Genomic DNA, 24,932 nt, shown 5'->3' with positions numbered 1-24,932 from the left:
AGATCGCTCAAGCTCTTTTTGGGGAAAAAAGAAAAGAAAAGACAATTTCCTGCACAATCAGATACTTAAAGCGTTAGCTCACCCAAAAATGAAATCTCTGTCATTAATTACTCACCCTCATGTCGTTCCAAACCTGTAAGACCTTCGTTCATCTTCGGAACACAAATTAAGATATTTTTGATGAAATCTGAGAGATTTCTGTCTCTCCATTGGCAGCAGTGCAACTGACACTTTGATGCTCAAAAAGTTCATAAAGAGATCGTAAAACTAATCCATATGAATTGAGCAGTTTAGTCCAAATTTTCTGAAAAGACACGATCGCTTTTTATGACAAACAGATTGAGTTTAGGCTTTTATTCACATATAAACATTGATCAACGCACACATCAGTTGTGGTAAACATCAATCACTCAGATGACACTTTATATGTTTTACTTTCAATCTTAAAAGACTGAATTTATTGTTATAAAGAAATTAGAAGGTTTGTTAGTTTAATATATTCATCATCGTTTTGACCTCATTTCACCAAAACAACTATGTAAACACTTATAAAACAATCATACAAAAAAATACATCAACACAATATATACACATTAGCATACAGTATATCTATCCTTCACAAATGTGAATATTCTTCTGTGCAGTAATAATGTCCTCAAATCTTGCCATGGTCTTGCATGGTATTGCATCTTTTCAGTGAGTTGAATCTTTTCAGTGCAGTTTGCCCTGGCAGGACGTCAGTGGTTATACTGGATATCCATATTTGCTGTCATATGTGAGCGGAGGCCTGTGATCAGATGCAAGCATCCTGGCTTCCCTCTGGGCTCGGCTGCGTTCGGTGTGGGTGCTGCTGCGACCGGATCCGGCCCGTGTGACATCTGCATTCTTTACAGAGCTGTAATAGATTCCCGGGTGGACGCGGTAATTCATTACAGAGCGGAAGCTGGAGTTGCGGCTGCCTGGGCGACTCTCCGGAGCTGCGGTGTCCTCCCTGAGATATAGTAGAGGAAAGGAACAATGTCACATGGTTTTAGCCACATGTATGTTTTGAGATATATATATATATATATATATATATATATAAAAATAAAGCCAAAGCAAAAATAAGGACACACATAGGCCTACACTAGACTATTTGGGGCTAATCCAGTTAATTATTATTGGGTGTGGTTGCGGTTGATGAATAAAAAGGTACCTGTTTTACTGATTAGTCAGCCAGGTATTGTGAGACATTCCTTAACGATGCACTAAAAGTATGTAGGCTACTTCCGCTGGTGAAGGGAAACTTGTTTTGAGCATGTAGTGAGACAGTATGCCAGTGTTGAGACATGCTGCATTCATGCCATGTAGTTATTACCGTTGTCATGACAAATCGGGTCCCCCTCGAAATCGGGTCTCTACAAACTGTCAGTGATTATCCTAAGTATGTGGGTCATTGACGAATAAGGTTTTTAAAAGTGTAAAAAACATAATGGAGATATAACTAATTTTGAAGTTTTATTAAGAGTTAATAATGAGATTATGTGGTTTTTATAATCAATTAACACTGCTTTTGTCATTTTTTACAAAATGGACAAAATTTGTCACAAAAAAATCATTCAGTTTAGCTAAAATTTCGGTTTTACCGAATGACGATATTTTCAAACAATGCTAACAGGCTGAAATCTAGCTAGCTAGCTAGCAAAAGGACAATCAAACATTTTATATTTAGTACAAGTTTTTAAAATATTACAACATTTTCCATGTTTTATAGCAGTTGTACCGAATGACCTGATGTTTCGGGACATGCGTATGAGCAAATGAAAACATTAATTTTTCAAATTTAAAAGAGAGTTAGTTACTTTGCTTCATGACCATGTGGTCCTTTGCAGGTGTCTGAATGATGTCACATCCTGTCACATGATATTGAATGCATGACTTGATCCAAAATGGTCCGTTTATATTGGTTACTCTGAATGACATAAATTAAATTATACCCAGTTTATCACTACACCCTAATTATATGATGACAACGTGACATCTTGTTCGGAATTAACACTATCAATGCCAGGTCAGGTGGTACAGTGATCATGTGGTACAAGTCGGAGCTCTCAGAAATGTCTGAGTTTACAAATTGGTTAACACTTTAGTTTAAGGTCCAGTATTAATGCCTTATTCTACATGTCCATATTCTACATCCCATAATCCTACCCAATACCTAAACTTAACTACCTTACCAACTATTAATAAGCAGTAATTAAGAGTTTACTGAGGCAAAAGTCATAGTTAATAGTTAGTTAATCGTGAGAATTGGACCCTAAACTAAAGTGTGGCCACAAATTGTAATTACAAGGGCATGAACACTTCTTACATGTCAGAAACTCATAATTACAGCAATTCTGACATAGTGTGAACGTACCTATGTACCACCAGAGGCGCCATTCCCATTCAAACCACTCAGTTTTTGAAGCAAAAAATGATTTTTACATTTGATAATTAAGTTTTACAATTATAGTAGGAACAAAAATAACAGTTTTGGGCTATATTTTCCTAAAAAGTTTGAAAATCCTCTAAAATGCTTGCAAAATCCACTGAAAATAGTATTTTGTAGTATTATGACTAGTATATGCCCATGAAAACCTTCCCACGATGCTGCTAGGGTGTTGTGGGTGGTTGCCTGGACGTTGTTTTGTGGTTGCTAATGTAGTTGTGTAATGTGTTTGTTAGTGCTTTTATACTGCCTCAAGTCAAAGGAGTCCAACATTCTTGTCTCTGCAACTTCACCTCCTTTAGTGTACGTCTGTGGGATTTTTTATTTTTTTTTAATGTTATAGATCTTATTGTAAACAATTCATCCATTTTATGTCATTTTTATGTCATAAAATTGACCTGGTGAAAATGACACTTTTCTCTGATCATGTTTGCAGGACTTGTCCAAGCATTTAGTCCACTTAACCTCCGCCTCTGTAAGCTCATGTTCATCTGCCTCCATTTTTTGAGTGCAACACCCACATCTCAAAACCCAATCAACACCCGATGCATAGAACCAAGTCCCCACCCTACATTTTTTCCTTTTCAATAATCCGTATACACTGGGATATATGACCAGCAATATCTTACCTGATCTCATTGGCAACCTCTTTTTCATAGCGCCGCTTGTTGCAACAGCAAATCAGGAGCCAGATCAGCAAAAGGAGGAGGAGCAGCAGCAGCAAAGCACCAATCACAGCTCCCACAATCACTCCCACTTTATTGGTTGCTAGAGATAAAAGATTCCGATAAAAGACAGTAGGTTATCTCACTCTTAACCTGAGAAACCGTTCATCTGAAAGTGCTTCAAACGCCTTACAAAATCATCTAGGTTTATCAAAATAATATTCACAAAAGAAAAAAATGCTTTGTTGAGTGAGTCTGCATAATTTGTACAAGGACACATACTACATAATGGCCTTCATAAACACACAAGCTACTGCAGGTACTCTGAGTATAACATATGAACCCTGAACAGAATTGTGTTGAATACACAGGAAGATGACTGGATTTCTTGATTTCTCCATTGGTTCAATAAGCATAAAGAGACTCTTATATGCAAATAACTACCATTCAAGTATTTGGACACTTAAAGTAATAGATTAAAAATCTCTCAAAAGCCTCAGGAACTTTTTTCTTCACCAACTTCCATTTTTTGCAAAAGTCTGTTCTGCTGACCAAGGCTGCATTAATCAAAAATACAGTAAAAACAGTAATATTGTGAAATATTATTACAATAAAAAAAAAAAAAAAAAAAAAAAAACTGTTTTCTATTTAAATATATTTTTCAAATGTAATTTATTCCTGTGATTCAAAGCTGAATTTTCAGCATCTTCAGTGTCACATGATCCTTCAGAAATCATTCTAATATGCTGATTTGCTGCAAAATTATCATCAGTTATTTTGGTGCTCAATTATTAATAATGATTTTTATTGTTATCAATGTTGAAAACAGTTTTTGCTGCGTGCTTAATATTTTGTGGAAACCATGATACATTTTATTTATGAATGGAAAGTTAAATGAACAGCATTTATTTGAAATACAAATCTTGCATAACATTATAAATGTCTTTAATGTCACTTTTGATTAATTTAATGCATCCTTGTTGAACAAAAGTATTCTTCTCTTTTTTTTAAACCTTACTCACCCAAAACTTTTGAACTGTAGTGTATAATGGTTTCCACAATAATATTAATCAGCTCAACTGTTTTCAACACTGATAATAATAAGAATTGTTTCTTGAGCATCAAATCAGTATATTAGAATGATCTCTGAAGGATCATGTGACACTGAAGACTGGAGTAATGATGCTGAAAATTCAGCTTTTATCACAGGAATAAATTACATTTTAAAATGTTTTTAAAAAGAAAACAGATATTTTAAATTGCAATAATATTTCACATCATTACTGCATTTTTAATCAAATAAATGCAGCCTTGGTGAGCAGAAGAGACTCAAAAACTTCTCAGCTTCACACACAGGTGTCCTTGCAGAGTAACTGCAGGTTTAATTCTCTTTGATAATTAATCTTTTTGTGAAATTTCTTGCTTCCTGTCAGATTAATTTGACATGTTGTTATGTAATGCACTGACAATCAGACGTCAAGTGTGTCTTTGTTGTGCAAATACTTTGTGGATCCACCCATACTTACGGTTATATGCTTGAAGGGCGTATGTGCAGCGTTCTGTGCCTACTTCATTGCTGACCTCACAGATGTACTTCCCCATGTAGCTCTCACTGTGGTTTCTGATCTGCAGCTCTCCTGTCAGGGAATCTTCAAACAAAAGAGTCATTCAGAATGTGCAGCCATTGCAAAAGGCCCAGCAGTGTCGTTTACGGCAGATTGCACACAGCAAAACTTGTTTGGTTGCTATGAGGCTCAAAAAATGTTTTTGTTTTCATCTACAGCAGCTGGCTTTACAACGCACAGGCCTGAAGCTACAGGTTATTCAAGCGGGACCAAATATTAAGCTTTCGCTTCAAGTATTTGCTGAGTAGTGTGGCACTAGACCTGCGTTCAAGGTTGGAGACTTACTCTGTGTTGCGGTTGGTGGCATGTTTCCAGCTTCCTTCGTCCATGCATATTTTAGAGGTGATGAACCCTGGGAGGATTTGCAGCGGAGCGAAACGGTTCCGCCCTTCTCCTCGCTACCTTCCACCCAGCATTTAGGGGGCGAAGGTCGCACTGAAAGAAATCAAAAGAAAAAGAATCAGAGGTCATGGACAAAATCACATGGCCGATGCATGGAGACTGAGATGGCTATATAATAATATTAATTTTCATTTAATATTTTTACTTTTTAAAAATAATATGTGTATTGAAAAAGTAATTATATATGTCAGTGATCATCCATTGTAGCCAATTTGATTAAAAAAAAATGAAAAAACAAAAAACGAAAGAAATTTGTCTTGGATAGCTACAGTAGTGATATCTTTCACAATCAGGTCTGACTGCATTCTGGTGTACAACACCAGCTTTCCATCTAATTAGATAAAAATCAAGTCCTACTTTACATTTCACACAGAAAGGCATCACATTTAAGGAAGTAAAATGGTTTGGGAATACAATTTCATGTTGACAATCTCATACTTGTAAGTCACAAGACGAGGAATGATCGTGAAATTAGAGTCGCATGTTTATTAAACTGTATGTTAGTATTTTCAACCCCCAAAAATGGATTTAATCCAGTTATTTATATCTTTTGCTGTAGAGTGTCATTAGGAAATATCAGTTTACATTTCTAAACATTCCTTGCCATTAATTGTAATCCAGTGATCTCACCATCATCGAATCCATCTGTGATTACATGAAGAAACAGATGAAACTGAGAACAGAAGAACTGCGACAACGTCTCCAAGACACTTGAAGAAACCAACCTGCAAAGCTACCTGAAAAATGATGCCCAAGTGTACAGTACCTGGGCAAAAGCTGTTTTAAACGCAAAGGGTGGTCACACCAAATATTGATTTGATTTAGTTAATAGAAGTTAATTGATAAATAAAATTGTTTTATGGCATTATTTTTGAAAGCACCCTCACTTTACAGCATATTTACACAAGTGCCTAAAACTCTTCACAGTACTGTAGCTGTACAGGAAGGTTTCTTCAAGCGTATTGGAGACGTTGCAGCAGTTCTTCTGGATTTAGTTTGTCTCAGTTTCATCTGTTTCTTCATGTAATCACAGACGGATTTGTTGATGGTGAGATCAGATCTCCGTGTGGAGCACCGGCTGTTGTCAGACTCCTTGTGCATACAAAAATCTCACTGGATTATTACAATTAATGGCAAAATGAATGTTTGGAAATGTAAACTGGTATTTCCTACTGACACACTACAGCAAAAGATATAAATAACTAATAATATATATATATATATATATATATATACACACACTTTAGCTAAAATAAAAATGGAAATTTTAAAACATATAAATTAAAAACATATAAATTAGTAATAAAAAGCCATCTCAACGATATTAAAATAACACGGGTTATTATGAAAACTATTATTAAAACAAAAAAATGTAAGATTTAAAAAAAAAAAAAAAATGTAATACAGAAGGCGGTCTGTCAGAAGCTAGATATTTTTACTTCATAACTGGTTAAATATGGATCTTTTTTTTTTTTTTTACACAAACGCATCGCTTCACTTCAGAAGGCCTTTATTAACCCCCTGGAGCCGTGTGGAGTATGTTTATGATGGATGGATGTGGATGGATGCACTTTCTTCAGCTCATACTCATTGATTCCGCTCACTGCCATTATAAAGCTCGGATGCGTCAGGATATTTATTAATATAACTCTGATTGTGTTCATCAGAAAGAAGAAAGTCATATACACCTAGGATGGCTTGAGGGTGAGTAAAGCTTTGGCTAATTTTAATTTGAAAGTGAACTAATCATTTAAAGGCTCACAGCACTGAGCCAGAGTTTTCCAAGAAAGTGGAAATCATTGAGTCTCTAGACAGACGAGGTGGCGGGGTTGGGCTGAGGTTAATAGAGGAAAACAGAAGGCAGGCGTGAGCAAAGAGCGTCCACCCCACCTGCCATTCCAGTCATGTCATCATGAACGACTGGGTGAAAGGGGCATGTTAGGGTGGAGAGAACCGGTAAAACAGAAACCCAGCAGCTCGATGAGATTGTCAGAGCCGGTCAGCAGAGACAGACTCACCCAGCACCACTAAAGTGACTTTCCTCGAGTCGAAGCCCGGTGTCTTCTTCACTTTGCACTGATACGTGGCTGTGTCCGAAACCTTGAGGGTGGAGAAGGTGATCGTGGCATCGCCGCGGCTCGGGTCGCCGACAAGCTTCATGCGACTCATCAGGTCTGGGTTTCCTAGCTGATACTGTTTCCCTCCAGTGTAGGATAAGATCTGTCAGACAGTCAGAGAGAGAAACCCAGCTCAGTGAGACGGTGCACAAGTGAGCCTTATCTAATACAACAGGTATAACCACCCGCCGTCATTAAGACGGAGCCTCTAATACACCGAACGCACGGATTTCTCTGAATCTCCACTGACATCCCTGAAAAGCCTGAGGTTAAGTAGCTTGGACGAGGGAGAAATGGGAAGAAATTACAAAATAAATCCATCTAGATGATACGATTGATCAGGTGTAGACTGTGATCTCCATGAAGCTGAGAAAACATTCTTACATTCCTGTCTTATCAAGAAAACACCAGATGTTACGTCAAGAAAAGCTGCACAGCATGCATTCTTTGCATTGCAAAAATCACCTTTATTCCTTCAGTAGTTCATTTTAAAGTGTCTTGCAGTGTAACAAATGTTCCATAGTATGTTCCATCTCTCATGTAATATGAGGGTTAGATGATGAGGGTGTAGAAAGAATTAACTCAGAAATTGCTAGTAAATTTCACAATTACACAGAAAGAGCAAGTAAAAAAATAGAATTATATATACACAATTTTATGTGTTTCTATATATAAAATCATCATTTATTGGGTATTTTCAATTGGGAGGTGGCTGTCCCTAACCCCTAAATTTTAACTTGTGAAAATGATATAGAAATAATTTTTGCATTTTTTTCCATTGTTGTTTTTAAAAATATTTTTTTTTTTTTAAAAAAAGTGAAGTTGAAAAAATATTTTATATTTTATTTTTAAATCATGAAACTTTATGTAAAAAATGTGTCCCGCATTTTCATGTCACTACCGAAACAGTGTATGTTTTAGTCCATTGGCTGAGACTGATTTTAACACACTTCCACATTTTGATCAGGAAATATTCCTGTGTCCTTCTCTCTCATAGCCTCTCTTTCATAGTAGAGATAGGGAGCATCATTTTGAGTTAAATGTGTTCAAAAGTCTGAAAATCTGTGTAACTTTAAGGAACGTCACTACCAAACACCTTTTTTCTGCACATTTTTTGGGTGTTATTCCATAATTTATTTTTTTTTTTTGTGTGTACAACTGTTCAGAACTGTGCTAGCTAACCATGCGCTGATTAGCATCTTTGAGCTAGGCTAAAAGTTTCTAAAATTGTCACTACCGAAACAGTCACGACCGAAACGTGGTGAAGTTTTGGTTGTGACATCATTGTTTTTTTGAGTGTTGTTTGATAAAATTTAGTTTTTTTTTCTGTTGTACAACTGTTCAGAACTGTGCTAGCTAACCATGCACTGATTAGCATCTTTAAGCTAGGCTAAAAGTATCTAAAATTGTCACTACCGAAACAGTCATGACCGAAACGTGGTGAAGTTTCGGTTGTGACATCGTTTTTTGAGTGTTGTTCGATAAAATTTAGTTTTTTTTTTTTTTTTTTTTCCCCTGTGTACAACTGTTCAGAACTGTGCTAGCTAACAATGTGCTGATTAGCATCTTTGAGCTAGGCTCAAAAGTATCTAAAATAGTCACTACAGAAACATGTCATCATTGTTTTGGTAGTGACAAAAGGGAACACATAATCATTTATTTGGGAGAAATAAACAAAATTTTAGTACAGTTATGCAAATCATTAGTATTTTAATATGTTTTATTAGTGTTTTAGTATGAGTTAAAATTCTGTAATGTGATGTTGTCACTTCCAACACATTACTGTCACTACCGAAAATGTGCAGTCACGACCGAAACATGGGATGTTTTGTCAAAAATAAAGTATATTGAATTATCAGCTAAGATGTTATTATATTGTTTGGTTCAATGTATATTCAAACTAATGAATCCTTAACTTTGCAATCAGTATGATTAACTATATGCCTTTTACAAAGAAAGATTGGATTCAAAATACAACAAATCTCATAAATTACACTTGAAATATTGTTAAAAAATGTTTTCAAGACGTTTCCAACTCTAACTTTGAACCCATTCTGTAGAATGGCCCATTTATATATATATAAATTATATATATATATATATATATATATTTAAACTATGCCTATATAGTTTAATATAGTAAATAATAATAATATAGTAAATTAACTTTATACGCGATTCTGATGCTTTCGAAAGGAGACGGAACTATCTTTCTTAAATCACTTAGGGGCTGTTTACACGACACTGTTTTCAACTAAAAACAGAAAACTTTTTTATTCATTTTAGCTGTTCATTTAGATGACAACAGTGTTTTGGGGCCTGAAAACAAAACTTTTGAATACAGGTTTCAAAGTGCAAGTCTCTGTATAAACTACAAAAACACAAATTTGTGAAAACGGTGACGTCATGTGCATGTGTATTACATGTTCAGTCTATAGGCGTGTAGTGTCACTTGAATAATACAGTGTCCTGGCATGAATAAAACAGTGTTTTTAGTCGTTTTCGCAGATCCGTTTGAACAGGGATCATTTTAACAACGGCATCTATATGTGAAAGATGCAAAGGAAAAATTTTTTTAGTACATCATTGTCGTGTGAATGTACCCTTACTCATGTGCGTTGATACTTTTCCTATGCAATGATGTTAACCAATCATAACAATGGTCATTTACAGACACGCCTTAAAAGTGGATCATTTCAGACAGAGGGGCAGAATGATAGTCGAAAAAAATCATTTTTCTGCATATATATTTGTTTGTATGAACATTATAAGTGAACCTCAAGGAACATATTAAAATAAAAATAAAATATTAAAAATATCCATCTTTAAACTCTATTTTGTATTCTCAGTGCCCTCTCACCAGCTCATCTTTCTGGGTCATGTCTTGACTGACGACTGTCCACTCAATGTCCAGCTCTCCGACATCTGCGGCGTCCAAGGTGTACGTGCATCCCAAAGAAACACTTTCCCCCTGGGCTTTCTTGATCGTCTGTGGTCCTGTGGACGTCACCTGTATAGCCCACGTAACAGCTAAAGGTTCACAGAGAGAGATACAGAATAATGAATTAATGACCGTTCATTTTAAAAACACCTGTCTTGTCCAACCAACCCCCCTATAATATGTCATATTCAATTGAATTTTTTTTCGTTTGGTTCTCAACTAGTCAATAAGCCTTTTTATTGTGCTATCTTTACTATTCATGACTATATGGTTTGTTGCATTTTATTATTTGCATAATATATCCAATCAGAACAGATTTCTTACCCATGTTTGGGCCACGGCCCACCAGTTAAGAACCAGTTTTTGCCCATTGAATTGAATTTTGTGTTGCATTTTCTCTCTAAAACTTAGTCAAGGTCCCCTGCACCAAAACCAATGGCAATTTTGTTTTTAATGCAAATTAAATGGGCTTTTCACAGTTTTTCAATTGCACATTTAATATGCAAATTAGCTCTGTTATGATTGGCTAACCTCTTTGCATGAGAAATGCATGTCAATGACACCTCCAAGTTGGTGAATACTGATTAACCTTTTGATTAATGTGCTGATAGTTGTGACGATTTCTGAAGAAACCATTTTTGCTTAATTTCAATGATTGGTCTGAAGAAGAAAGGAAACGGCACCATTTATTTTGAAAGAGCACAAACAGCCCTGTTTTCCATGATATATGCACTTTTAAATAGGGATCGAGAGGGGGGATTTGCTATAATGAATCAATGTTGCTAATAGTGCCGTTTATTTGCATGTTCTGTCTGTGCTAGAAAATCTGCTAAGTGCAATTCCCATGCTTCAGTCTTGCGGGTTGGTTCTGAGTGTTGGTTGTGTGGAGGATGATACAGACTGCTGCAATTTGGACTGTACAGCATCACTCCACTGATCCAGACACCATCCATCAGCTCTTTAAAATGCTGAAAGTGCACTTGCAGGGTGCTTCTGGATATTTGGCCGGTAATAACTTTCTTCTCCCACATTTGATGAATTACCTGAGCCATGATCACTGGAAAATGTTTTCCACAGATGGTGGCACCTAGCAGAATATTTCAATAAATACGGTACATTCTCTATTAAGCCTTCAACTCTAAAAAAAGCTGGGTTAAAAACAACCCAAGTTGGGTTGAAAAGGGACAAACCCAGCGATTGGATTGTTTTAACCCAGGGGTTGGGTTAAATGTTTGCCCAGTTTTATTTAACCCAACTATTGTTTAAAAATTACTATATGACTGGCTTGAAATGAACCCAAAATAGGTTGGAAGTTATAAATCAAATACATAATTACTAGAGGCAACAATAATAATCAAAAGGTGAACATTTATTAATAAGCAATTTAATAAATGTTTATTGTTTAATTATTATTCACTAACTTAACTTATTAATAAATGTTCATTTCCAACATATTTTGGGTTCATTTTAAGCAAGCAAAACAGTCATTTTTAAACAATAGTTGGGTTAAATAACACTACCCAGCAGTATGGGCAAACATTTAACCCAACCGCCATTTAACCCAACCGATTAGTTCACTTTCAAAGTTAGTTCACTTTACTCACCCTCAAGCCATCCTAGGTGTATATGACTTTCTTTTTTTTTTTAATGAACACAATCTGAGATATTTTAATAAATATCCTGACACATTCAAGCTTTACAATGGCAGTGAGCGTTACCAAACGTGTCTCTATCCACATCGATCCATCATAAACGTAATAAAGGCCTTCTGAAGCGAAGCGATGCATTTGTGTCAAAGAAAAATACATATTTAACAAGTTATGAAGTACAATATCTAGCTTCCGCCAGACCGCCTTCCGTGTTCAAATTATGAAAAAAATAGTTGAATAGGGAAGGCGTAGGATGTGATGTATGTATATGTATTTTTCTTTGACACAAATGCATCGCTTCACTACAGAAGGCCTTTATTAGCCGTGTGGAGTATGTTTATGATGGATCGATGTGGATAGAGTAAAGCTTACTGCCATTATAAAGCTCGGATGTGTCAGGATATTTATTAATATAACTCCGATTGTGTTCATCAGAAAGAAGAAAGTCATATACACCTAGGATGGATTGAGGGTGAGTAAAGCTTGGGCTAATTTTCATTTGAAAGTGAACTAATCCTTTAAAACAACCCAATCGCTGGGTTTGTCCATTTTCAACCCAGCATTTTTTTAGAGTGTACAATGCTAATTTATAACATTTAGTGCTTGTTAAAGCTTCGACAAAGGCCACGGCTGTCAAGGTCACACAAACGAAGGAGTGTTGGGGGTAACGCATTACAAGTAATGCAAGTTAAGTACAGTAATCAGATTACTTTTTTCAAGTAACTAATGCCGTTCGTGGTGGACACATGGCCTAAATGTGAGCATTCATTTACTTCTTCTGCGTCCTATTGTTTTTTAATCCAGAATGGCAGCACAGCTGAAAGGTTTGAGCTGCGCCCTCTACTGTAAAGGTGTGAATTTGCATTTCCTTCAGCCTGAGGCTTATTTCACTTTTGGTGTGAAAGGGTCTTTACATTTGCCAAAAATATAACTTTTTTGTTGTTATAAAAACAAACAAACAAACATTAGTAACACATTACTTTTCATAAAACGCAATTAGTTACTTTTTAGGGAGTTACGCAATATTGTAATCAGTGTTGGGGAAAGTTACTTTTAAAAGTAATGCATTACAATATTGTGTAACTCCCTAAAAAAGTAACTTTTTATGAAAAAAGCAGCTCAAACAAACCTTTCAGCTGTGCTGCCATTCTGGATTATAGAAGAATAGGATACAGGAGAAGGAAGTTATTTTTATTTTCAAACCCAATCTAAAGTATTTTTTGCTTATTAGTATGGTTAAATTTAGATCATTGAAGGTCAGCAAAGACAATAAAGTTAATAAAGTGAGATTAAATACTTCAACCCCCGGTTTCACAGACAAGGCTTAAGCTGGTCCTAGACTAAAATGCATGTTTGAGCTGTTTTAACTGAAATAAACTTGTACTGACAGATCTTAACATATGTCAGTGTCATTGTTTTGTCTCAAGATGCACACCAGTAATGTTTTTTTTCCTAGTGAACGTTTATAAAAGCTACTTAAATGTCCTAATTGAACTAAGGCCTAATCCTGGCTTAGGCTAAGCCCTGTCTGTGAAACCGGGCCAAAGTATATTTGTGTAATTTAATATGGTGAATTATTAAAGGATTAAGTAAAATTCTGAGATTCCATTTCACCGTTTTTATTCATTTTGAGGAATACTGAATGTTTCATGCAAGTGCGATGAGTAAATGCATGTTCACATTTAGTCTAGAACTACAATACCCATCATGTTCACACAGCGACACAACACCTCTGCACTTTATTTCTCTCAACATGGTGACAGGAGAGCTGTCAGTCAATAAATGTGCAAAAGTAACTTGCGTTACTTATTTGAAAATGCAACTTAGATATTTCATTGTAAATTGAAAAAGTAATCTGATTACGTAACTCAAGTTACTTGTAATGCATTACCCCCAACACTGATTGTAAAGCGTTACGTTTAAAAGTAACTTTCCCCAACACTGAACAACATTGATTTACTGCCATCAGAAACTGAACGAGAAGACATGATGCCTGAAACAACAATTAGGCGATCTGTGCAACGTGAATTGATGTACTTTACTTTCCTCAGATCTTCCTGTCACAATCTGTGTCTCAAATTCACAAACAACTGCCTTGATTACAGATGAGCAATCCTAGGGGCGTCTGCTATTTTTTTTTTTTTTTTTTTTTAAATGCTACAGATTGTTGGGTTCATCTTGTTTTTTTTGCACCACCAAAACAACAGAACATGTCAGACGACTGTGTCATCCCTGTTAGTATTGCACTTTCACACAAAACGCAGGGAGTGTCTGTGTGATTTACGGATCGCCTCTCTCAGCTGGAATAAAAACAGTCCAAGCATGAATGTGTTGAGCACCACCGCTGGGCTAAACCCCCCTGATATATGGTCAAAAATCATGCATTTTCATGCTCTATAATTTCAGTGCACTTAATACGATGCAAATTGTGCTCACACATAATGAACTATTGTTTTGTGCACGCTACATCTGCTTCTTCTTTAGAAGTCTGAAATACGAATGCAAAGGCATTAAACTGAAACTCAGAACCAGTAATATTCAGAGCTAGAATTTGCATAAAGTGGAGTGGGAGGCCAGTGCAACTTCTTAATATGCAGGGTTAATTTATGCATAACATGGTCACACTGCCGTAGAAACTCGATACAGCCCACACAGAGTGAAGAGAAAAGTGACCTTTAATGCAGAAAACCCTCAAAGAGACTGTTAAATAAATAAATAAATAAGACAAGTATTTCACACACCTGCATGATTTAGACACGCTGCAATGATGTATAATGCAGCTAGCTGTAAGGGGAAGTTGATCCAGGACTTGCTCATAGCCAAATGTCAACTTCTTACTGAAAACCTGAAAAAAAGAGAGAGAGCACAGACTGTCATTGTCCCTTAGCTGACTGGACACCTCATTTGCAAGTGTGAGTCATTTGATTCTGATAAGGGTCTCACGTATGACAAATTCAAATGTCATTTTAGCTCAACTGGACTGAGAAAGTCTCGAGTTTCAAATCAAAAGTGTAAAAACGAATCATTAATCACTCTGAAGTAGTAAAGGAGAAATGTCAACAAATATGGCATAGAAAAATGAAATCAGCAACCGTGGATGGACTCGTATCTGACAGAAGTGATCAGATATATGTATACATATATTTTTAAAGGCCGATTTATATAATGCTATATACAATAAAAAAAGTATAATAATATAAGAAATAATAAATAAATTGCAATAAAAAAGTCAATTTAAAATTCACTAAAGAGAAAATACAGTATGTATTTTTATTGTCTCTCTTCAATTAGTTCTTCATGTTTAAGAGTGTTGGAACGCTATATTTGCCAGATTGATCCACTATCCAGACTTTAAAATAAAATAAAATAAAATAAAATAATAAAAAAAGTAATGTTATATAAAATACAATTGTATAATAATAATAATAATAATAATAATAATGCTTAAATAAATAAATAAATAAATAAATAAACAATTTATTTTGATAAGTGACCAGATATATTTTTAAAGGCCAATACTGATACTGATTTATTTAATGATATATTCAATAATAATAATAATAATAATAATAATAATAATAATAATAATAATAAAAAACATTTAAATAAAAAGTCAATTTAAAATTTACTAAAGAGAAAATACAGTATGTATTTTTATTGTATCTCTTCAATTAGTTCTTCCTGTTTAAGAGTGTTGGAACGCTATATTTGCCAGATTGATCCACTATCTAGATTTAAACAAAGAAAAATAAAATAAATTATAATACTTAAATATACTTAAGTTAATTAAAAATGTATTTTTTTTTTTTTTTTTCACAACATTTACTTAATTCAAAACAAACATTTAGAAACAGGAACTGTGCACTATCAAATGACAAGTGTGACAAATCCAAAACTCTCAAACACTGCCTGACCGATATTTTCGTCTATCATATATTTTCATAAACGTTATAATGTTTGAAACACCAGGTGGAGTTATCAAAAAGAAACACAATAAAAAGGAAATGGGTTTACTTGTTTTAAAACTCAAAATACCGAAACTGTGATTCTTATCAGTGTGTCCATAAATCATTTAAGGATCATGCACCAGTGTAACTGCCAATAAAACACACAGTAATTAAAACTTTAAGAAAGAGAGTCCTTTCACAACTGAATGCAGCTTAAACATGTTCACTAAATCAGACAGCTTTTGATTCAATGAACCTTACTGACGGTCTGCAATAATCATTTCAGTCTCATAAGAAATTAAATAAGCCAGAAAAACTAATTAATAGAGGTCAGAGCAGGCAAGGATCTCATTTCTGTTAGCTCTTTTAAAGAGCAAAGTCCAAACTTCAGTTCTTATATCACAACCAACTTCACAACAAGCTCTGGTTTCTTTTGTTAATATAAAGCTCATGTAAACTCAAAAAATAAAATTACCTCTCAATGGAGCAACCAATTTCAGAATAATCCAACAAACACAGCAGTTCTATCAGTTGATTTCTTTGCGGTTTCCTGTACTCAACTCTCACTCTCACTCACCTGAAGCAGGTAAACAGGTGTTTCAACTCAAGCCCCGCCCCCTCACAGCATTCCACCAATCACAGGCTGAAAATAACAAACTGAGTGAATGACCAGCCTATTTACACCTGACATGTTTGAGTTGTGATTCATGGCCTCTGAGAGAGCTTTCATTCCAGTGCAGTATTTACTCTGGATTATCTAATGTGAAATGTGTTCAGAGAATCACAGTAAGTGAATTAAAACAGCCATTTTAAATTTTCAAGAGTCCTTGGATTTCATGATCCAAACACAGTGTTCACAGAAAAGCAGTGCTTCTCATTTGGATATTGAAAGTAATGCTAAATACGAATAACTATAGTCATCTATAGTTAGAATATCAAAATAAACATTTAAAAGGGCAGATTCCTGTATTTGTTGTTGGTGTTGCATCCATCTCACATGATATTTTGGTGAAAATAGACCTATTGTTTGGTAATATGACTAATACTAATTCAATATTAGTGCATGTTCTGTGTGTTAGGTTGATAAATCATACTTGTTGTTTATGGATTTACAAAACTGGGGGTTTTCTTACTCAGTCTTGGCCATGTGAATCATTTTGCATTGTTTGGCCTGTGCAATTTGGGGTAATATTAAAGTCCCCCTGTAGTCAATAAATGTATCCTCTCATATTTGAATCACCAAAATGACATATTTAAACGTTTTTTTTTTTTCCTGTGAAAAATTTTCCTCATGCTTTAAAATAGCTTGAATGTAATTCTACACCTTTGCCTCATTTATTATATGCAGATCTATAGATATGCTAATTAGCTCTGCCTCCACTCACTTACATCAGAGATGAACTCGCTCAAACTCCTGAGGTTAAAGCTGCACAAGCATATTCACAATGGTAACGCTCTTTACAACATCGGACTTATAACGGTAATTAATATGATTAGCCTTTTGCTTGACTATGTTATCAAACAGCTAATAATGTGTTGTTTATGTTACACAAACCATGTTCCCGTTCACCATGTCAGAGACAATCAGCATCCTTACAAACGCTTTAACAACTCAAAACCTGCTGTATTACTAAAGCTACACGATTTTTCCTATCAACAGAAAAATATACCAGGATAACCTGGCTTCTCTCGATACTCCCCTGCTAGTTCGCTGTTAATGATATGCTAGAGCCCGCCGGCACATTGACGTGATTGGTTACGAGGTAGTTTGTGACCTCACAGACTCCAGCGATTTCAAACCACGGGTCTTTTTTTCACTGCAGTTTTAGAGAGAAAATACTCCGCAATGGTGCTGACTTATAAATTTGCACATGGTTCGTCTTAAAGCATATTAAAAACACCACATAGACATATAAACAACATTAAAAACCTGATTTTCACCACAGGGGGTCTTTAATGCATGATTAATTTATTGTTAATTTTCTTTACATTCGATAAACAATTTTGGAACTGTGTTGGCACTGTCCTAATGCAAAATTCAAAACCAAATAAGAACCATTGCACTGAAGTGTGCCTCATCACAGATGTGATCTCTTGAGCTTTGCTTCTTTTTTTGTCAAAATGATTTTTTTGTAATTAATTTTATTCACATTTATTTTATATTAAGCCCAAAAGGCCCATATGTCGGTCAAAGTAATGTGTTTATTTTGGAAATGCAACTTTAGGCTGATGTAAAACTGTAAATACGGCAGTGTTGTTTCACTGGGAAATCGTCTTGTTTGCTAGCACTGCTCAGATGCTAATTATCACTACAAAACATGTACAATACAAGGAGAATCAGTCTTTGCTGTCACTGTAGGCGATGGATGTGCGTACACGGACTCAGATGAAGTCTTCTGTCAGTCAAGAGCTCTTTTGATCATCAATGCCTCCTCAAACTCCCACAGCTACACGCAGAACCGTGGAAATGCTGATATGATCACCCTGGCAACATCCCCGAGCCTCTGAGGATAAAGCCATGAGGTGAGTGCGAATGTGTGTACAATTCAGAATCGACGAGGAAGCGGGTCTCATTCATGAGTTTGAATTTGAGTACAGGATTTTGTCTCTGTTTAACAACATTTTTCCCACAGAATTTTGTCTCTGTGTAACATTTTTTTCCCCCACAGGATGTTGAATTTGAATTAGAATTTGAATAGTGATGAGAGAAGGTGAATTGCGTTGCAAAGAAATTCAACACTGTGATACAACAGAGAAATTCTATTAACAGAAGTTCTGTGATTAAACACATAATTGCATTATTCATTTAGACTAATTATGGTAGTTTATACTCTCTCTGAATATGTCTTTTTTCTCAAAATGGCATTTATTATTATTTTTTATAACTACATTATAAAAAATGCTGGGTTATAAACAACCCAAGTTAGGTTAAATATGGACGAACCCAGCGGTTGGGTTAAATGTTTGCCTAACCTGCTGGGTAGTTTTATTTAACTCAACTATTGTTTAAAAATTACTGGATTGCTCACTTAAAATTAACCCAAAATATGTTGGAAATTAACATTTATTAAGTTTAATGAATAAACAAACATTAATTAAATTGCTTATTAATAAATGTTCACCTTTTGATTATTATTGTTGCCTCTAGTAATTATGAGTCTGATTTTTAATTTCCAACCTATTTTGGGTTCATTTTAAGCCAGACATATAGTCATTTTTAAACAATAGTTGGGTTAAATAAAACTGCCCAGCAGGTTGGTCAAACATTTAACCCAATTGCTGGGTCGTCCATTTTCAACCCAACTTGGGTTGTTTTTAACCCAGAATTTTTTTAGAGTGTAGGTTGTCTATGAAAGCCTGATTTTTATGTGAAGGACTCAAGGCATTTTTGCCAGGAAAATCTAAATTTATGTATGCTCCCGAAAGCCTCTTTTCCGTTCACTGACACATGAAGTGAATGCTTACACAATGTTCAGGATAATGCCGAAAGAGCTATTCTGTACTGTAATGTCAGTGTGTTGGGATTAATTCAAACTATACTCTCACACAGCATATAATCTTAAATATACTTTAAAATCAATCATAACAGTGTAATTTTAATGACCTCATCTGTCGACATGATGCTGGTGAATTGCAGAGCTGGTGCACACATATCCACATCGCTATGATCAGATGCTTTCTGAACTGCTGTTTTCTCATCTTTGTCATTTTCATTGTGTGTTTATTTTGATATTGAGAGGAAAGCGTGCAGCACATATTGATACATATTCATCTAAACGTCGCTCTCAGCAGCATGAACGGTGTCGGGATGTTCGATAACAGTTTCCAACTTTCCAACTCTTTACTTCTAAGTGAAGAACGAAAAAGATCTTGCCGTGAGTATATCGGACCACTGAATCGCGTTCAGTCTCTTGTACGTTAATATGTTGCTGGCTGCAGTTCACTTAAAGGATTAATTCACTTCAGAATAAAAATTTGCTGATAATTTACTCACCCCCATGTCATCCAAGATGTTTATGTCTTTCTTTCTTCAGTCGAAAAGAAATGAAGGTTTTTGAGGAAAACATTCTAGGATTTTTCTCCAAATAGTGGGGACCAACGGGTTGAAGGTCCAAATGTCAGTTTCAGTGCAGCTTCAAAGAGCTCTGCATGATCCCAGACGAGGAATAAGAGTCTTATCTAGAGAAACAATCTGTCATTTTCTAAAAAAATAAATAAAAATGTATATACATTTTAACCACAAATGCTCGTCTAGCACTGCTCTGTGATGCGCCACACATTACAAAATCATGTTGGAAAGGTCACACATGATGTAGGCGGAAGTAGGGTAATAAACTCCATCCTATTTTCTCCTCCAACTTCAAAATTGTCTGACACCATTGTTTTACCTTTTTTTTTTTTTTCTGTAAAGGCCGTTTGACTTAGTCTTTGCACGTTCGTTTTGTAGACACTTGCTCAGTACTTCCCCCTACGTCACGCGTGACCTTTCCAGCGTGATTATGTAATGCGTGGTGCATCGCAGAGCAGTAATAGATGAGCATTTGTGGTTAAAAAGTATATATATTCTTTTATTTATTTATTTTTTAGAAAATGACCAATCGTTTCTCTACATAAGACTCTTATTTCTCGTCTGGGATCATGTAGAGCTCTTTGAAGCTGCACTGAAACTGACATTTGGACCTTCAACCCGTTGAACCCCAGTGACGTCCACTATATGGAGAAAAATCCTGGAATGTTTTCCTCAAAAACCTTAATTTCTTTTCGACTGAAGAAAGAAAGACATAAACATCTTGGATGACATTGGGGTGAGTAAATTATCAGGAAATTTTAATTCTGAAGTGAACTAATCTTTTAAGAGCCATCGCTAATAACAAGAGTTTCTGAATTCTACATAATACATAATACTATGAAATTATTAATATACAGTAATATAAAGGATTTAGCATGGATATTAGATGACCAAAGTTCTGTGGTCGAGGTTCAGTCTTATTCATTGCTAACACAAAAACAATGTTCAACTCGTCTTGATTTTTTTTTTTTCTCTTAGGCTTTGCTTCAAGGCTGACAGCCGCTACAGAGCTAATTGTTGAGATAGCGGCTGTTGATAATTGGTGCCGATTAGGAAATAAAGACCATTCCATGTAATTTCTCTGAAGACCTTGAGATATGAGCTTCAGAATCATTATCTCTTCTTATAAAGTACAAATAAAGCATCTTGTTGTGGTTTTCAATGAACTCAGTCCATTAGGAGTGAGAAAACATTGACACAAGATGAAAAGGACATCAGAGGACGTGACCGTACTTCGCTGTTTTCTATATGGTGTGATGCTTTGAAAATAACTCTGTGGATTTGTTTTGTTGTGCAAACGGATAATGAATGAGTTGTTCTAACATCTGACCTTAAAGAACAACCATATGTCAAGCCAACACTTTGAAACTTTACTTTACTGGTATTTTCAATCATCTCTGATTCACAGGTGGTGACAAGAAATCTCAGAAAATGTTCAGGTCATGAGTCATCTGGAGACATCTGACCCAGTTTGAATCCAAAATATATTTTCATATAAACAACATATGGAGTATTTTCAGAAGCACTAGATTCCACCTATTTAATTTATAGATATTTCATAATTTTTCTCTTAATTTTTATTTTATTGACCATTTAATTTTCTAGAATTCTCTAATTTACTTTTATTTGTAATGTCAATATTTATTTTGGCTGTTAATATTTGACTATTTTGTAGAGCTCTCTATATAAGTTGGAAAGTGTGCAGAATACATTTTCATTGACAGTGGTGTTGGAATTTACACCAACACTCTATAATTTATGGTGAGTGAATAAAATATACCATAAATAAATAATGCCTACTGTATTTTATATTATTATGTTCAGTAGAAATCATTTGTCCTTGTGACAACATGATTATTTTAGCAGTTTGTGGCATAGAGTGTAGGATAATGTCTTTTGCAGCATCATACTGTATATGAAATGAGACAGTCTCCATCTTTTGGAAAAGCTGCACTTGCCATTGAAAACATAATGACACATTGTTTTTGTTTTGCTCATTTTTGTTTTAGTGGCTTGATGTGAGAAATACTCAACGTGTTGCCAAATGGAGTTCTGGAGGTAAGAAATTATGTCCTAGATAAATTTATGATGGTGGAAGACGCATAGGTATTGACGCTTCTAGTTTGATTTAACATTTAGCGAGAGTCAGGCAAGCATTTAAATTTGATTAATAATGTAATGGGCTGCAGTTACCAGCTAAAGACATTTTATTTACTCATCCAAGGCAGGTTTTACTTGCATTTGGTGCCTGTTGAGTGTTCATTTTGGACCCTGCTGACACCTACTGGTGTGGATGCAGTGGCACGCAGAAATGTTTTTGTTTATCAATGCATTCACAGACATATTTGCCTCCCATGATGAATTGATTCTTCAGCTGAAAGTGTATGATTATAAGGGTGTAGTTTGTAGTATTCAACTGGTCATGTGATCTAAGCATGGTTTGATGGTGTGGTTACACTAGACTTTAAGGGGCTTTTTACACAACACCATTTTCAAATAAAAATGGAAAACTTTTTATGCATTTTGGCCATTCATTTACACAACAATGGCATTTTGGGGGCCTGAAAACAGGATTTCTGACTTTTGAAAACGGGATTCAAAGTGCACGTTTTTGAAAATGATACCATTATCGCCTCCGTGTAAACTACGAAAACGCTAATTTGTGTAAATGGTGACGTCATGCGTATTACGTGTCTATAGTTGCGCAATCTTTCTTTACAAAGTGACATCGCCAACTACTGGCCTGGCAGGATGATACAGTGTTTTTAGTAGTTTTCGCGGTTCCATGTGAACGGGGTTAAAAAACGTTAAAAACGGGGTCTGTTAAAAACATTGTCGTTTGTATGCGAAAAATACAAAGGAAAAGCTTTTCTATTTTATTACATCATTGTTGTGTAAACGTACCCACTTCAGATCACATCACTAGTGCTTCTGTTTTGAATTAATAAATTGTAAATATTATAAATTCATAATATTAAAATATATCATGTACTCCACTTTCATGCAATACCGCAGCAAACAGGGAACTTTATCAAAAATTTGGCTAATGTTCTGGCAAGGTTCTCTCGGTTACGTTTGGCTAACATTCTTGCAGTAACATTAATAGAATGTTCTTGATTCTTATTGGCTGACCAGCGCTGTAAGGTGTGCAACAGTTTTTTCAGGAAAACAGCTAAAGTAGATCCAGGCATATCACTTCACCAAATTATTTCAGTTGTTTCAAAGGTACTTACAGCCTACAGCAGCAAAAGAACCAAAACCCCCAAAGACACTGACCATGCAAATAGATATAACAAATAATATGATTAAAATGACATTAATTATGTGACATTTAGAATCGCTACTTGGTCAAATGTCCTTTCGCTATGTGAATTCGCAGGATTTACTACACAACATACAGTGTAATCGTACATTAAAAAAGCTGTTTCAAGGCCACTGATATGAGTCTTGATCATTTTAAACTGGTTTGTCAGCAGTACTACTCTGTTCTTTAGAAGTGAAACATGGATGGTACACCTTTTAAATTGGCTACCGCATCTCTTTTGAGTGTGATTTCGTCAGCGTGAAAGTGTTTTAACTTGAGTTATTGAGGCCACATAAGGTAAAACACATGGGGAAATGCTGCGCTTGTCGTCTCATGACTGCTTTCACTCAAATGCTAATGGAGTCTTTAGAAAGCAAGGCCGAGGTTGTGTTCCTCATTGTGCCATTGAATGCAAATTTTGGATTGGACTGCCGCCACCTGTTGGCTCCCCTGATTGATTTCACGGAGTGCTGTGCTTTTGTTTATTTGCACCTTTGGTACTGAAGCGGAGAAGGTTGCTCTGTGGTTTTCTTCTGAAATTCCCTGAATGGTCGGAAGGCCACTCTTCTGAGTAATGAAATCTTGAATTGGACTTCTAAAACGAGAAAATGTGAAACAAAGACTTTGGCAAAGGCACAGTCACCTTAATAGGCATGCGTTTTTCATTACAGTCCACATGATTTGACCATTAGAATTGAGTCTATGCTCTGTGTAATGTGCCTTTTGTGCAGGGAGAAGTCATATTGCATTGTAGCTGTTACTTTTTGTATTTTGTACTTTTTGTCTGCAGTGTGAGTTTCTTAATAAGCAGAGTAATTTATCTTTGCCATCCATAGATGGATGCAATGACAGCTCGGCAGGATGCCTATTAGTAGGTTTGCTGTAGAGCTGCTGCACCCGCATTGGACCTGATCAAACCTTGATGTTCTTCTTCTGCAGAACAATGTGTGATGAGAAAGAGGCAGACAGGAAGAGGGGACATCAGCCGACGGAGCTAATTCTGTAGAATGGGAGATGACACGTAATTATGCGGCATCGATCGGCAGGGAATATGCTTGATCATGCTGTGACTGTACGATGGTAATTTGGCCTTTGGGATCTCTGAAAGTCTGAGTCAGAATAGTCAAAAAACTGTAGGCAGTCATTAAAGTGAGGGCTAATGAAGAAGTGACGCCTCACAGAACACACCTGGATTTGCTTGAATGTCGCAGTGTGAGCTTGTGGAGAGCTGCACGCATTGCATGAGTATGTTTGATGTGCGTATGTGATCATATGTGCATGTCGAGATGTTCTTAACTGCATGAAAATGCATGTCTTTGTTCAAATGTGCTTGGACATCTTTTTTTGCATTACTGTTCTAAACACTTATGTTGTTGAAATGTGATTGCAATTAACTTGAGTTTATTAATTAAATCCGGCTCAATTCACAAGACCTTGAATGTAGACTAGGCTTCCAATTAAGCACTGAACCCCTAATTTGGATTCATAGCCATTCTTTTATTTCTAGTTGTTCATTAAGGAGCTGATGTCATGCAGAGTCTCTCGCAAACAAGTGTTGTTGATCTCAAGGTCTCAAACTAGCCAGGCTGGTCATAGTCAGAGCTTGCAGGCTTAAGGCCAATTCACACTGTGCTACGTCGGTTTTTGTCAGATCAGTTTGCTCCGGGGACCTCCTGGGACTGAGATATGACCACTTCTTGTGGAAATTTGACTGGCTAATACTCCGGAACTTAGCCACCTCGG

At 35.7% G+C, this 24,932-nt stretch overlaps 1 protein-coding gene across 2 annotated transcripts; it reads right to left on the bottom strand.

Moving 5' to 3' along the window:
• Positions 1-339: 339 nt before the first annotated feature.
• Positions 340-16,445, bottom strand: vsig8b (V-set and immunoglobulin domain containing 8b). 2 transcript variants are annotated; one of them, XM_051904477.1, is made up of 8 exons: positions 16,394-16,445; positions 14,611-14,714; positions 10,140-10,309; positions 7,181-7,382; positions 5,046-5,195; positions 4,662-4,784; positions 3,100-3,238; positions 340-991 (listed from the first exon to the last, which is right to left on the bottom strand). In XM_051904477.1, exons 2-8 carry the CDS (start codon positions 14,684-14,686, stop codon positions 745-747), a joined length of 1,107 nt encoding a protein of 368 aa, XP_051760437.1. In that variant the 5' UTR covers positions 14,687-14,714; positions 16,394-16,445; the 3' UTR covers positions 340-744. The 2 variants fall into 2 exon arrangements, with proteins under 2 accessions (XP_051760437.1, XP_051760436.1); XM_051904476.1 differs by having other exon boundaries at positions 16,292-16,425.
• Between the last annotated feature and the right edge of the window lie 8,487 nt (positions 16,446-24,932).

The sequence above is a fragment of the Ctenopharyngodon idella genome, chromosome 8, assembly GCF_019924925.1.
Source record: "Ctenopharyngodon idella isolate HZGC_01 chromosome 8, HZGC01, whole genome shotgun sequence".
NCBI lineage: Eukaryota > Metazoa > Chordata > Actinopteri > Cypriniformes > Xenocyprididae > Ctenopharyngodon > Ctenopharyngodon idella.
The sequence above is the reverse complement of the archived record's forward strand: the minus strand, read 5'-3'. Positions and strand labels throughout refer to the sequence as shown.

What these genes read in the sequence shown, in the direction of transcription:
- vsig8b (XM_051904477.1), bottom strand. Translation starts at nt 14,686, where the DNA reads ATGAGCAAGTCCTGGATCAACTTCCCCTTACAGCTAGCTGCATTATAC. An exon ending in AGCGTGTCTAAATCATGCAG is followed by an intron (nt 10,310 to 14,610) that starts GTGTGTGAAATA and finishes GTGAACCTTTAG; the next exon opens with CTGTTACGTGGGCTATACAG. An exon ending in TGACCCAGAAAGATGAGCTG is followed by an intron (nt 7,383 to 10,139) that starts GTGAGAGGGCAC and finishes ACTGTCTGACAG; the next exon opens with ATCTTATCCTACACTGGAGG.